General features: G+C 38.4%; 1 protein-coding gene across 1 annotated transcript in view; it reads left to right on the top strand.

Moving 5' to 3' along the window:
• Nucleotides 1–16,057, top strand: part of DNAH12 (dynein axonemal heavy chain 12) — a 227,137-nt gene that overhangs the window by 16,696 nt on the left and 194,384 nt on the right. The window contains 6 exon segments of the mRNA XM_049776149.1: nt 3,144–3,216; nt 4,191–4,349; nt 5,044–5,239; nt 13,748–13,936; nt 14,642–14,798; nt 15,477–15,568. Of these exon segments, the coding sequence (XP_049632106.1) occupies nt 3,144–3,216; nt 4,191–4,349; nt 5,044–5,239; nt 13,748–13,936; nt 14,642–14,798; nt 15,477–15,568 (866 nt within the window).

Here is a 16,057-nt window from a genome sequence, read left to right as displayed (position 1 = left end):
CATGATAGTTGTTAGTGTAGTTATGTTGGGCCACACCTGGCAGCGCTCAGGTTACCCTGGCCCCCATCCTTTAATATTTGTAATTCTCTCTTCCACTCAGTTTTTTTTTCTTCTCACTGTACTCTAGGACCAAGGGTCTTCGAGACAACTCCCGTTTAAACCATTGCATTTCTTCATGCATTTATTCTAAATACTAGTTATAAGTGATATTCTATATTCATGCATTTATTCTAAATGCTACATATAAGTGATATTTTGTATTTATCCTCCTTCTTCTGGTTTACTTCATTTAATTCCAATTCCATCCATGTAGCTGCAACTTGCATGATTGCATCATTCCTTATAAAATACTTTAAAATATTTTTGTGTTGTGAATCAAAACCACAGCCAACAATCACATGAAAAAAATGTTTGTCAGTTTTTAATCAGGAATATGCAAGTTAAAACAACAATGAGATATCACCTCACAACTGTGAAAATGGCCATGACCAAAAGGACAGAAGCAACAAATATTGTCAAGGATTTATAAACCACTGATAGGATCATAAATTGATCCAGCTCCAAAAGATAGCAGCAGTATTGAGATTCCCCTCAACACTCCTCTTCCACAGAACTACCATAGGGTTCAGTAATTCCATTCTTAGATATATATATATATCTGAAGTATACAAAACACAAAACTCGAAAAGAATTTGAATTTTTCTTATGCACAGTAGCACTATTTACAACAACAAATCCTGAAAACAATTCAAATGTTCAACATACCATATAAATGCATAAATTATTTATTTAGATATTTTGAGGGAGCTTGAGAAGGAAAGTCACCTTCGGGATTTTTGAAAAGTACTTGATGGGTGCTCAGGGGTTACTCCTAGCTCTTCACTCAGGAATCATTCCTTGTAGTCTTGGGAAACCATATGGAATGCTGAAGACACAGGTTGACTGTGCAAGGCAAATGCTCTACCACTTAGCATTTATCACATCACCTTTGAAAAATTGGTACAACTTACTAAAGTCTTTGGACTAATTGACATTTGCACCAGCTATGAATGAGTGTTCCTTTCTTCCCACATCCATGCCCAAACATTAGTTGTTCTTTTTTGGTGTGTGCCACCCTGTGTGGTGGGTATCTCATTATTATTTTTATTTGCATTTCCCTGATGATTAATGATGATGAATACTTTATATGTGCAAAGAACTGTATTAAAAAAAAAGGTGCCTCCTTTAAGCATTTGATTTGGCTAGGATTAAAAATGTAGCTATGATTTGTAAATAAAAAGACCTCTGTGGGGTCAGGACTGGGATGAACTCTGGGAACATTGGTGGAGGGAGGTTGACACAGGTAGTGGGTTTGAGACTGAAAATTGTATGTCTAAAATTCAACTATGAAAAACTTTGTAAATAAAAATGCCTAAAAAAATAAGAAAGGTACATGTAATTTAAAAGGCATATACAATTTATAATGCATAAAATTCCAAAAATGTATTTTCCATGTCAGTGCCAATAACATTACTCATTTCTTAACTTTAATGTCCAGCTTTCACAAAAAGACAGAAAGATATAATGTTGATGTTCACTATCACTAACAGGTATAAACAGCACAAACCTGAGAACAATAACCCATGTTAATTTATAAGAATTGTGTCCTTGGGGCCGGGCGGTGGCGCTAAAGGTAAGGTGCCTGCCTTGCCTGCGCTAGCCTTGGACAGACCGCGGTTCGATCCCCCGGTGTCCCATATGGTCCCCCAAGCCAGGAGCAACTTCTGAGTGTATAGCCAGGAGTAACCCCTGAGCATTACCGGGTGTGGCCCAAAAACCAAAAAAAAAAAAAAAAAAGAATTGTGTCCTTGTGGTGTCTTATAAATAATGCACTGTATGCAGTACTGAGTAGTTGCATCATGCTGATATGTTTAATTTTTGTGTGTATCCTGTCATATTTTGTGTGTATTATGTCATAATGTTTTCAGAGAACTCACTGTAAAGAACAAGATATACCTTTGATGCACTATACAAAGCATTGAACGTGTTTGAGTTTAGAAGGGTTATGCTTCCTTATTAAAAATATGTATATATATAAATAAATAAAAAATAAAAGAGAAGAAAAAAAAAGGTGCCTTTTGTAGAAGTTGTAGAAGTTGACTAATGATAGGCAAATGGGAGTGGAGGAACATTGGGGGGAAGTGGACCACTGGAGAAGGGGTTGATAGAAACTTTGTATGCCTGAAATCCAATCATGAATATCTTTGTAATTTCATGGTGACTATATAAAAATAAAATAAATTAAATTAGAAATAGTCTTTGGATTAGTGTTTTTTTTGTTTGTTTGTTTGTTTGTTTTTTAGTTTTTGGGTCATACCCAACAGTGCTCAGGAATTACTCCTGGCTCTATGCTCAGAAATTGCTCCTGGCAGGCTTGGGGGACCATATGGGGTGCTGGGATTTGAACCATAGCTCTTCTGCATGTTTTGTTTTGGGGGAAACTTTTGATAACCATTTCATCTTTCTTGCTTTTAATTAGTCATTTCGGGTTTTCTTGTTTCTCTTGATTTTGTTTTGGGAGGTAGTATGATTCTTAGAATATTTCTATTCATTCAAGGTTTTCCAACTTAGTGGTTTAAAGTAGATTTTAGTTATTTAGTTATTTTTTATATTCCTTTGTGTTTCTGAAATATCTGTGACAGCTTATCTCATTTTGTGGAATAAGTTTTATTAAGTGACCATGTAAGTGATCTTTGAGAAGACAGAACATGAAAATCTGAGAACTTACAAATGTACTATATATGAATTCACCTACAAGGTAAGATTAAAATAGTACCAGAAAAGTATGGAGATATAATACAGCAGACAGAACAGTTGCTTTGCAGGCAACCTATCTGGGTTTGATTCCTGACATTCCATCTTGTCCCCTGAGTACTGCCAGGAATAATCCTTAGCAATGAGCCATTACTAAGCCCTAATACTGCCAGGTATGGTCCTCAAACAAAACATGACCAAAAAAAAATTAGGAGTGTGAATTTGTTTCATATATTTTTCCCATTTTAATGTATAGCAAGTTATCACCATCCAATATTGAAGTTAGAATTTTTGATATGAGTATGTCTTAAAAGAGTTTTCAAGAGCACTAATATAGATATGTATCTTAGTACAGAGTGTTCTCGTGAGACCGAATATTAATTGGCTTGAAGATGATGGAGGCCCTTTACCCGAATCCCCACTGTGAGTAAATTACTTTGAAAATAATTTTATATCTAGATACTGGTGACAGGCTTAAAATAAGCCCACCTTACATTCTAGTCAGAGATTTTTGGAACACAAAGGTATTTTGAACATAGTTCAAAAATAGTTCCACTGTTTTTCTCTCCAACTTATCCTTTACTTGTCTATCTGCTGCTTACATCAATTAGGGAATTTAAAAAAAATTATATCTAAATTTTGTCTTAAGTACTCTTTTGTATATGCTGGAGAGATTTTTCTTCCATCTACCAACATTTTGTTTTGTTTTGTTTTGTTTTTGGGTCACACCCAACTGCGCTCAGGGGTTATCCCTTGTTCTGTGCTCAGAGGTCACTCCTGGAAGGCTCAAAGGACCCTATGGGATGCCGGGATTTGAACCACCGTCCATCCTGGGTCAGCCTGTGTGCAAGGCAAACACCCTACAACTGTGCTATTGCTCTGGCAATCCATCTACCAATTCTAAGGAATCCTATATATGTTTATTTCTAGCCACAGTAATTGAGCAAGAGCTCTTGGAAAATTACTAGGGTATTCATGCCTGGTCTTTAAGTCTGCCTCCCTCACATATTCTCTCTCTGAAGATAATGTACTTTCAAGATCTTGATGTGTTTCATGTATATTTCTCAAAGTTTCCATTGCTGATTGCATTCCTATCTTTTCAATACCAAATATTCTAACCTAAAAAATTTCAGGTCACTGTGTCTGAAGAGATAGCACAGCGTAGAGGGTGTGCAGCCGACCCAGGTTCCATCTCTCATTCCATGCGGTCCCTTGACCTTGCTAAGGGTGATTTCTGAGCATAGAGCCAGGAGTCAGCCCTGAGCACCAGGAGTGACCCAAAACAAAAACAAAAGCAAAACAAAAAGAAAAGAAAATATTCAGGTCATATACATTATTTCTTAAAGTTTAGGATGTATTGTCTGAATTCTGTCTGATGTGGTCTTTTGTTTTTCTAGTGGCCTAGATTATTCTAATCCTTGGCATTCAACCTACCTGCAGATAAGAAATCAAATAGCAGCTAATTTGCATATTATTCATCCAACCATGAAAATATTACTGGACCTTGGCTATGCAACATTTTCCAATACAGTTTTGCTGGACTTAAAAGGAATTAGGTAAGATCCCATGTTTATTAGTTAACATTTAAATTTTAAATGTTTTTTGGATGGAGAAACAATATAGCAGGTAGGGTGCTTGCCTTTTAAAGGGCTGATTTAGGATTACTGTTTCATTCCTCGGAAGTATGTTGCCTCCCTAAAACCAACACCACCAGTGTTCTCCACCCTTGTGCACAAATCCTTTCTTCCCTTTGAACACCCTTCTTTCCAACTCATCTAGTGTTCAGAGCTCTTGATGATGTTAGGGTTTGAATCCTAACACATAGGTAAGTCATGTGCTCTACCACTTCAGTCACATTCCTGGTCCCTGTCTGGTATAATTTTTAAAACTACTGATAAAGATTTAAAACTTTAAACAGTATTTTTCTTCTTTCTTTCTTTTTTTCTTTTCCTTATATTACTTTAAACAGTTTTATTTAAACATTTTTTCTTATGTTAATATCTGTATGTGAGTACTGATACCTATTATTTGCCTTAATATTTTTTTGGTTTCTTGGGGCGGCTATATCCAGTTGTGATCAGAGCTTACTCCTGGCTCTGTGCTCCAGGATCTCTCCAGGTATAGTTTGGGCATTATATGGAGTCCTGGGGATTGAAACTGGATTGGCTGTGTGTCAAGGGAAATGCCCAAATCATTGTACTACCACTCCAGCTCCATTATTGCTTTAAATCATTTAAAAATTTCTCATAGATCTAAAGGTCCAGTTGATTGTGAAGCATTGAAAAATGATCTTTCAATACAAATAAAAAAGGCAGAAGAAAAGCTTTTGAACACATGGTATCCAAAGGTTATAAATCTCTTTACCAAGAAGGATGCATTAGATGGTATTAAACCAGAAAAATTGGATTCGTTTTATAACTGTGTTTCCACACTTCTGTCAAATCAGGTAAATCCTTTTTATATATTTCAAGTGATAATTTTATTAAAATCAATGTAACATTTAAAACAGTAGTATTTAGCAGTGTTAATAATTTAAGAAATTATTTTCAGATAATTTTATTTAAAAAAAATTTTTTTTGGTTTTTCGGGCCACACCTGTTTGATGCTCAGGGGTTACTCCTGGCTGGGGGGGACCATATGGGACGTCGGGGGATTGAATCGCGGTCCTTCCTTGGCTAGCACTTGCAAGGCAGACACCTTACTTCTAGCGCCACCTCACCAGCCCCTATTTTTAAAATTTTGTGTTGCGGGATAACATTGGATAGCGCTATGTAAGTTTTAAGTGTTGAATATGTAATTTAACATTTGTGCTGACCACCAAGACACTATTTTCTGTTTGTCCTGGTGTGCTTGACCTAATTTTTTTCTTTTTTTTTTTTTTTTTTGGCTTTTGGGCCATACCCGGTGGTGCTCAAGGGTTACTCCTGGCTGTCTGCTCAGAAATAGCTCCTGGCAGGCACAGGGGACCATATGGGACACCGGGATTTGAACCAACCACCTTTGGTCCTGGATCGGCTGCTTGCAAGGCAAACACCGCTGTGCTATCTGTCTGGGCCCGCTTGACCTAATTTTACCCATTTCACTCTACGCACCCTAATTCCTCTTTGCTAACAATCAATATATTCTTTATGTAGCTGCATTTTTTGTTTATTAATATTTAAAATGATATTCTACATATAACTGAAATGAAACATTTATCTTACTCCAAATCACTTAGCATAATATTCTCAATGTCATCATGTTGTTGAAAATAACCATTCTTATTATATCTTGAGTAATATTCCATTATGTACACATGTATTCTCATAATTTTATTTTCTTACCTATTATAAATAATGTTGCAAAGAAATTAGCAGGATATGTATACACACACACACACATATATATATATTTGAATTTGTGTCTTTTTTTTTTTTTTTTGATTTTTGGGTCACACCTGGCAGCGCTCAGGGGTTACTCCTGGCTCTATTCTCAGAAATCGCCCCGGCAGGCACAGGGGACTATATAGGATGCCAGGATTCGAACCACTGTCCTTCTGCATGCAAAGCAAATGCCTTATCTCCATGCTATCTCTCCAGCCCGTTTTTGCATTTTTTTTGAGGGGCCACACCTGGTTATGCTCAGGGCTAATTTATGGTTCTGAGCTAAGAAATCACGCCTGGTGGGCTCAGGGGACCATATTGGATGCTGGGATTGAATTCAGGTTGGCTGTGTGCAAGGCAAGTGCCCTACCTACTATTCTATTTAAAAAAAATTAGAGGGGCCACACCTGTTTGACGCTTAGGGGTTACTTCTGGCTATGCGCTCAGAAATCACCCCTGGCTTGGGGGGACTGTATGGGACGCCGGGGGATCAAATGCAGTCTGTCCTAGGCTAGCGCTTGCAAGGCAGACACCTTACCTCTACGGCTACCTCTCTGCGCCCCCCCCCCCCACACACTGTACTAATGTTCTGGCCCCATGTTCTTGTATTCCTTTGATAGAAGTATCTGGTATTTTTTTTCTATGCTTGTTTTTTTTTTGGGGGGGGTCACACCTGGCAGTGCTCAGGGGTTACTCCTGGCTCTACACTCAGAAATCATTCCTGGCTGGCTCGGGGGACCATATGGGATACTAGGATTCAAACCCCTGTCTTTCTGCATGCAAGGCAAATGCCCTACCTCCATGCTATCTCCCTGGCCCCTCTTTTCTATTCTTAATTCTACTCTATTTTACATCGTGACTTCACCAATTTACACTGTCAAAAACAGTGTACATGGATTTCTTTTTCTCTATAACTTCTCTAACATTATTTCTTGGATTAAAAATTAGTCTAGTTGGGTTGGAGCAATGGCAAAGCAGTAGGGCATTTGCCTTGCATGCTGCTGACTTAGGATGGATTGGCTGCTTGCAAGGCAAAGCCGCTGTGCTATCTCTCCAGGCCCTCATTACTGATTTGTTTCTCTTAAGTGGTTTGTTTCTCTTAAGTATTAGAGTCAAAAGAGCACAGTAAAAATGGTGTTAGAGTGTCAATTATTGTTTGCATAGGCCCACCAAAATATGAGGGACATGGAAAGGAAAAGCCTTGGCCTAAATACAAGGAGACCTTACCCCTGAAGTTCTCTGACATAAGACCAACTCTAGGCTCCAGGCAAACAAGTTTGTCCAATCCAGGTCATTGTCTGTAGTGCCAATACACTTTTATTTTTCATGCAGTCTCTGTTGTTGGTATCATGTTTCTGTATTAAAGATCCTGGAATCTGCATATCCTACATTGCAGTCAGGATGGTGCAGAGCGTCCTCTCATTTTACCTCACAATCAAAGGGCAATGCAGTGAACCCTGTCCTGTAAGCAGGTCGTTGTTGTTGTCAAGTCTTCTTAGTGTTAAGGGAAGTCTCTTTTGAGCAGGTCGAAGTCAGAGCCGTGGTAGTGTCTTCCTGGTAGAGGATTGCTTCCAGGTGATGTTATAAAAAACCTTGGATGTTTCGTAGATACTTTCCCTGGTTCAGGGGTGAATGGAGGATGCCCATTCTTCTGAGGCCTGTGCCAGGTCATTATATCAATGTTCAGGGTGTAAGGTCCCATTGCACTACGAGATTTGTGTGTTCTGATCTCTAATAGATAAGAACTTATTTGTATGTATAGTATATTTTCCCATTTTAATGTGCCTATGCAAACAAGGAACAATGCCACGTGGCGTTATCGGAGCATATGGGGGCCATAAGAACAAGTCCAACAATCCCCATGACATGGTTCAGTCATAAGCATTAAACTGAGGGACTCTTCCACCAAAATTCCTTATTGAACAGCTCACAAAGAAAAAACAAGATAAACAGTGGATAGAATCGTCACGGTAAAAGAATATTTAGAAAGAGTTATAGCTGTTAAAGAAAATACACAAAAATATTTAAAAGACATATGTGGGGCCCGGAGAGATAGCACAGCGGTATTTGCCTTGCAAACGGCCGATCCAGGACCAAAGGTGGTTGGTTCGAATCCCGGTGTCCCATATGGTCCCCCGTGCCTACCAGGAGCTATTTCTGAGCAGACAGCCAGGAGTAACCCCTGAGCAATGCCAGGTGTGACCCAAAAACCAAAAAAAAAAAAAAAAAGACATATGTGTCCATTTTATGTCTTTTGAAATAGTTGGGGGTTGTTAAATTCAATGCACGACTTTGGTCTGTGATTAGAACTGTGTAGTTCTGAAATTAAAAGGGTAAATGTGAGGTAATGATGGTTGGGAGTGGGAGAGTTAAGGAGTAGTAATGAGCTTTGTAGGGGTGTGTGAAAGGTCAGAATCAGTTGGGGAAGGAGGTCAGTCTTGTGCCTAACAAATTAAAGAACTGAGGGTAAAGAGGGTTAATTAAGGGGAAGATAATGAATCCGGATTGGGATATGAGGGAATAGAAGGGGCTCTCTGTGGAGGAGGGGAAATATATCAGAGGGGTTATATGTACATTGTATATATGAATTGTATATGGTCAGGTTGGCAGGCAGAGAGGACCTCTGTATAGGAAGTCATGTCTACATATACACTGATTTTAGAGACCTGTTTGAATATTACCCTCCAAATCTAGGGAATTCCATTTATTTCCTAAAACAGTCCAGAATTAAGAATATTTTTGGATGTTGTTAAAAAAGTATATATGTATATATATGCAAATGTGCTCATGCGATTTTGAAAATGAATAATAGTAAGAAGTGAAAACCTGAATGGGGTCCAGTCTGGGGTGGGGTCTTCTGGGTGCAGCCCTGCCTCTGTAGTTTGTGGATGCATAGGGAGGAATTTCTCTCCCTCCCTACGCCCCAGGGCCCGAATAAACAGGCATGACCCTAAAGACCTGCCTGGCGTGGGGGGATCTCAGTCCCCTGGACTAAGTGGTCAGCCCAGGGGGCCTATGGCTAGCTGTCCTGCCCAGAGCCCCCAACATACCAGCTGCAGAGACACAGAAGAACTGGCATGTGGAGTCTTCCGGGTGCAGCCCTGCCAAAAGGAGGTGATTTCTGATGAGCTCCTACAACTTGAATTAAAACTGTTGAAGAATACCACAACTGAAATATAAGAGCATAATAGTCAGACCAGTTGATATTTCCACCAATAGTGAAGGAGGGTCTCTTTATCCCTACAATTTTGTTAGCACTGGTTGTTATTTTGGACAGGTGCTAGTCAGTCACTATGAGGTGAGGTGATATCTCGTTGCTTTGATTTTCATTTCCCTGATAATTAATGATGCAAAGAATTAAGCCATTTGCATTTTTTTTTGAGAAAGTTTCAATTCATCTTTTCTCCCCATTTTTTTTTTTTTTGTGGTTTTTGGGTCACACCCGGCAGTGCTCAGGGGTTACTCCTGGCTCCATGCTCAGAAATTGCTCCTGGCAGGCACGGGGGACCATATGGGACGCTGGGATTCGAATCAATGACCTCTTGCATGAAAGGCAAACGCCTTACCTCCATGCTATCTCTCCAGCCCCTTTTCTCCCCATTTTTAATGGTGTTAAGAATTCTCAAATATTTATCAAGAAGCCCTTGTGACAGTAGAGTAGCTCTAGCATTCTTTTTTTGGTATCACCTTCAATCTTTTTTTCTGGTTTCTTTTTGTTTTTAATATAAATCTTTATTTAAGCACCATGATTACAAGCATGTTTGTAGTTGGGTTTCAATTATAAACAGAATACCCCCCTTCACCAGTGCAACATTCCCACCAGCAATGCCCCCCGCCCCCACCCTGCTTGTATTCACAACAGGCATTCTATTTCTCTCATTCTTTAACATTGTCATGCTAGTTGTTAGTGTACTTATTTCCCTAAAAGAGTTCACCACTCTTTGTGGTGAACTAGAAATTGTGAGCTGGTCCTTCCAGCCCTTCCAGCCCTTAAGTCTATTGTCTCTGGGCCTTATTAAAGTAATGTCTTTTGTTTTTCTTAAATCCATAGACGAAGGGCCGGAGAGATAGCATGGAGATAGGGTGTTTGCCTGCATGCAGAAGGATAGTTGTTTGAATCCCGGCATCCCATATGGTCCCTTGAATCTGCCAGGAGTGATTTCTGAGCACAGAGCCAGAAGTAACTCCTGAGCATTGCCGGGTGTAACCCCACCAAAAAAACCCATAGACAAATGAGACTATTCTGTGTCTATCTCTCTCCCTCTGACTTATTTCACCTAACATAATAGACTCCATGTCCATCCATGTATAGGAAAATTTCATGACTTCATCTCTCCTGATGGCTGCATAATATTCTATTGTGTATATGTACCACAGTTTCTCTAGCCATTCATCTGTTGAAGGGCATCTTGGTTGTTTCCAGAGTCTGGCTATTGTAAATAGTGCAGCAAAGAATATAGGTGTGAGGAAGGGATTTTTGAATTGTATTTTTGTGTTCCTAAGGTATATCCCTAGGAGTGGAATAGCTGGATGATAAAGGAGCTCAATTTTCAGGTTTTTTTAGAATTTTTAATTAATTTTTTATTTTTAATTATGAGAACAATGATGCAAAGAAGACAAGGTAAAGTTACAGTGAAAGGACAATCCCCTTCCTGACGCCTCAATATTGAACTTACAGTCAAAGAACATTAAGAAAAATAAGGCAGAACCCATGTACAATTACTTTGTCCACAAATCCCCAGATTGTAGTACATTATAACATTTCTTAGCAGTACACAAAGCAATCTAAAGCCATGAGATTTTTATGACTCCTTAAACATTGAAGGCATAGTATCTTTTTATATTTTCATGCACATGCATATTAGTTTAAGTTTAAGTTAACATCAAAAGTTTAAGAGGTTTTTTTTTAAGGGTTAGTCAAAAGAGCACAGTAAAAACAGTGTTAGAGTGGCAAATATTGTTTGCATAGGCCCACCAAAATATGGGGGATATGGAAAGGAAAAGCCTTGGTCTAAATACAAGGAGACCCTACCCCTGAAGTTTCCTGGCATAAGACCAACTCTAGGCTCCAGGCAAACTAGTTTATTCAATCCAAGTCATTGTCTGTAGTGCCAATACAGTTTTATTTTTTATGCAGTCTCTATTCTTGGCATCAGGTTTCTGTATTAAAGATCCTGGAATCTGCGCATCCTACATTGAAGTCAGGCTGGTGTGGAGTATCCTCTAGTTTCACCTCACAATTCAGGGGCAATACAGAAAGCCATGTCCAGTAAGCAGGTCATTGTTATTGTTAAGTCTTCTCAGTGTTAAAGGAAGTCTCTTTTAAGTAGGTTGATGTCAGAGCAGCGGTAGGGTCTTCCCTGGTAGAGGATTGCCTCCAGGTGATGTTATAGACAACCTTGGATGTTTCGTAGATGTCTTCCCTAGATCAGGGGTGAATGGAGAATGCCCATTCTTCTAAGGCCTGTGCCAGGTCTTTATGTCAATGTTCAGGGTGTAAGGTCCCATTGCACTACAAGATTTGTGTGTTCCCATCTCTATTAGATAAGAACTTATTTGTATGTATAGTATTTTCCCATTTTAGTGTGCCTATGCAAACAAGAAATAAAGCCATGTAGCATATCAGAGTATATGGGGGCGTAAGAACACGTCCAACAATACCCATGATTTGGTTCAAACATAAGCAGTAAACTGAGAGACCCTTTCACCAAATTCCCTATTGAACAGTTTACAAAGAGAAGAAAAGATAAAAAAAAAGGGGGGTGGAAATCGTCACTGTATAAGAAAATATTCAGCAAAAGTTATAGCCATCAAAGAAAACACACATATAATGTTGAAAAGACCTACATGTCCTTTTTGTTTTGTTTTGTTTTGTTTTTGGGTCACACCTGGCAGTGCTCTGTGGTTACTTCTGACTCCAGGCTCAGAAATCGCTCCTGGCAGGCTCGGGGGACCATATGGGATGCCAGGATTTGAACCAATGACCTGCATGAAAGGCAAATGCTTTACCTCCATGCTATCTCTCTGGCCCCCCTACATGTCCTTTTTATGCCTTTTGGAATAGTTGTGTGGGTGTTAACTCCAGGGCACCACTTTGGTCTGTGACTTAGGACTCTACAGTACTTAAGTTAAAAAGGGTAAATGTGGAGTAACGATGATAGGGGGTAAGAGAGTTAAAGAGAAAAATGATATTTTGTAGGGGTGTGTGAAAGGGCAGAGTACAAAATGGACATTCCGCATACATAAACACATAAGTCAATGATAGTGAGTATTATTAATGTATCTTGAAAATATAGACTGGTAAGAGATTACCAGTGACTGCTTCAAGAAGCTGGGATGCCGAACCCCATGCTGCTAGAGACTGCCGGCTCCCAGGAAGGAAAGAGATCCTTCAAGAAGCTGGGAGGCCGGAAGTTCAGAGCCCCACCCTGACCCTCCCTAAGGAGCCAAGTGGGGAATGGGGGAAAGCCTAGGGTACCTTCAAGCTCCGCCAAGGGACCCACCTTGCTGGCTTGCCCAGACACGTGGCCCAGGGAAGCCCTGGAGATCTGGAGCAAGGTGGTAGAGGGGTGCTGGGGTCACCCAAGTCCCGCACCCCCCCTAGGCCTGGTTAAGAAGGCCTCTGGCATGGCGGAAGCCTGCCGAACCCCATGCTGCTAGAGACTCCCAGCTCCCAGGAAGGAAAGAACTCAATTTTCAGTTTTTTGAGGAATCCCCATGTTGTTTTCCATAAAGGCTGGACTAGACAGCATTCCCACCAGCAGTGAATGAGTTTCTTTCTCTCCACATCCCCTCCAGCAGTGATTGTTCTTGTGCTTTGTGATGTGTGCTAGTCTCTGTGGTATGAGATGGTACCTCATTGTAGTTTTGATTTGCATCTTCCTGATGATTAGTGATGTGGAGCATTTTTTCATGTGTCTTTTGGCCATTTGTATTTCTTCTTTTAGGAAGTGTCTGTTCATTTCTTTCCATTTTTTTTTGATGGGGTTATATGTTTTTTTCTTGTAAAGTTCTGTCAGTACCTTGTATATTTTGGAGATTAGCCCCTTGTATGATGGGTATTGGGTTATCACCTTCACTCTTAGTTGTCTGGTCTTCTCTTCCTCAGTCATCACTATTTTCATTGGTTTTTCTGGAAATTTTTCAGTGTCAGGGTTGAATTACACAAGAATGTTGAAGATTCTGAGTTGCCAGATTAGGATTCTTAATATCCTATGAAAATTAGTTTGTACATACTTTATTATTTTAGACTACATTCATAAAATGTTGAATGAAGGGACTGGATTGACAGATATTGGGTAAGGGTAGGGCATTTCCCTAGCATTTGTCTGTAATTGAATTCAGTCTCTGGCATCTCATATAGTTCACTGAGCATCTCCAGGCATAATTCAAGTGTGGAGCCGGGAGTCATTCTTGAGCATCATCGGATCTGACCCCTAAATAAACAAAAAAGATGTGTTGAATGAATATAATGAACTAATGAATCAAATCAAATGCATCATTATAACAATCATAGATAATACTTCACAGATTTTTAGTTAAAGGTTGAATCTGTTCTTTCTAAAGTAATAGTAATTTATAATGCCATACAGCTAAGGGATCTCTTAAAACGAACTGTAGAAGGATTTGTGAATCTTTTTAATCAAGAAGATGAATCAAAGTTGCCATTATTTAAGATGGAATTGACATTTGATGATGACAGAATGGAGTTTTATCCTACGTTTCAAGATTTGGAAGATGTTGTTTTGGGGTTGATAGAAAAAATAGCTGAAGCATTGCAGGTATGTCTTTACTCTTATTCTTCATGTTTCTTTATATGGTTGATTACTAGAGCTTAAAAGTTTGCATATGTGCACAAAATATTATAGCTTTTTGTTTTATTTCCATCTTCTAAGTTACGTTAGGTTAGAAAGTGTTTTCTATTTGAAAAACTCTTCTGAATTAAGGTAATGTTTTTTTCATGTAATGTTCATTATAGTTATTGGTACCAATTGTAAATTTATCCTCTATTGAATTGTGATTTCCTTTTATTATGGTTTTTGGGCCATACATGGTAAATGTCAGGGGTTACTCCTGGCTCTGCCCTAAGGAATTTATTCCTGATGGTACTGGAAGGACCATATGGAATGCAGGGCTTGAAACTGGGTGGGCTGCACAAAAGGCAAGTGCCTTACCCTCCTTACAGCCCCTTAATTATGATTTTCTTAAGTAAAGTTGGGTGTCATATTTATCCTCATTGAAAATTTTTAGTATAATTACATTGACTTTACAGTTACTCTATTTGTTCATTAAATAAGTTAAAAACTAATCTAAGGTTGTATTTTAGAGTAAAAATACAATATTAAATAATTATTTTTGTCAAGTACTCGTCTCAACTATGTTTTTGTGTCATTGAAATATGCAAATAATATTTAATACATAATAGAACAGCTATACTAAGGCCAATTTCAGAGGTATTAATGTATAAATTTGTTTATTTATATTAGAATGTCCAAACAGTACCCTCTTGGCTATCAGGAGCTGCAACACCTGTAAATCTTGATACAGAACTCCCTGACCATGTGATGCAGTGGGCTGTTACTCAGCTGAAGAGTGATATATATAGGAACTTAGAAGGTGTAAGAAGCCATTATGAGACATATGGTACATATGCCCTCTCTCTCTATAAGAATCACATTATACCCTCCTGTTATAAAATAATGCAATTTTATTTTTATTAGAATTTTAGCATGTATTTTGTTGTTCTGAGGCTGTATGTTAGAACAGAAAAATATAAAAATGAGCTTAGCCATGGCTTTTGATAGAGTAATGAATGATACCAAGAAATTTGAATTTTGTTGTCTAGTCCATAGGGTGAATGTTAACTGGAACTGGGTGATAAATCCATGAGATAAAAAGAGGATATGTTGGAATAAGGCAAAACCAAATTGAGAATAAAAAGAAGGAAATTTCTGAGAATAGATTTGCAGAACCTGAAACTCAATTTTAAGTTCTTAAATATGTGAGGATTCAGAGTGTATAAATGTTATTTGTTATTATGTAAAATCAAATATATTAATTGGCTTATGAGGCTATCTAGTTTCTTTTTTTCTTATATATGTTCCACCTGTTTTGCTTGTTAAGGGTGTTATTCCTATTATCATATTTTACTATCTATTGATAGTTAATTGAACAAGCTATTCTGCTATAGCCCTGTATGAAAATATATTACATGAAGGACAGTATTAAAACTTAAATTACCTTACGTAATTTAAAACTAAAATCTAAGTAATTTAAAACTTAAATTTAAAGTAATTTATAAATTACTTTATTAATTTTTAGTTGAAAAGTATAATTGGCTCCTCGATGGTACTGCGGTTGAAATGATAGAGACTTTTCAGGCAGAAAATCATACTTTTGATGAGTATACAGAGGTGAGTGGAAATTCTATTTTCATTAATGTTATATGAATTTCTAGAATTACTCTTTTTCTTTTATTATTTAAATTTATTTAAACCACCATTGTGATTTAAAAGTGATTTATAGTTGGGTTTCAGACATACAATGAATTGGCCAGTCCCACCACTAGTGTCAGCCTCACTCTACCATGTTCCCAGAGTGTGTTCCAGACCGCCAACCTTTGCTCCTAGCCTGCCAGTGTACAGGCCCATTTGAATTACTGACTTTTAAATAATCTAAAAATAGGTGCTTAATTAAAACTAATAGGAATCGATACCCAATCTACAACAAGCTAGACATAGAAGGGACCACTTATACTAGCAGCCCAGGGGGCAAAGGAGGGGTGATATGGGATGCATGCTGGGAACAGGAGTAAAGGGAAGACAACATAGGTGGTGGGAATGCCCCTGATTCAGTGTCACTATGTACCTAAAATACTACTGTGAATAATTTATAATCCACTT

Source organism: Suncus etruscus, chromosome 7 (assembly GCF_024139225.1).
Source record: "Suncus etruscus isolate mSunEtr1 chromosome 7, mSunEtr1.pri.cur, whole genome shotgun sequence".
Lineage (NCBI taxonomy): Eukaryota > Metazoa > Chordata > Mammalia > Eulipotyphla > Soricidae > Suncus > Suncus etruscus.
The sequence above is the reverse complement of the archived record's forward strand: the minus strand, read 5'-3'. Positions and strand labels throughout refer to the sequence as shown.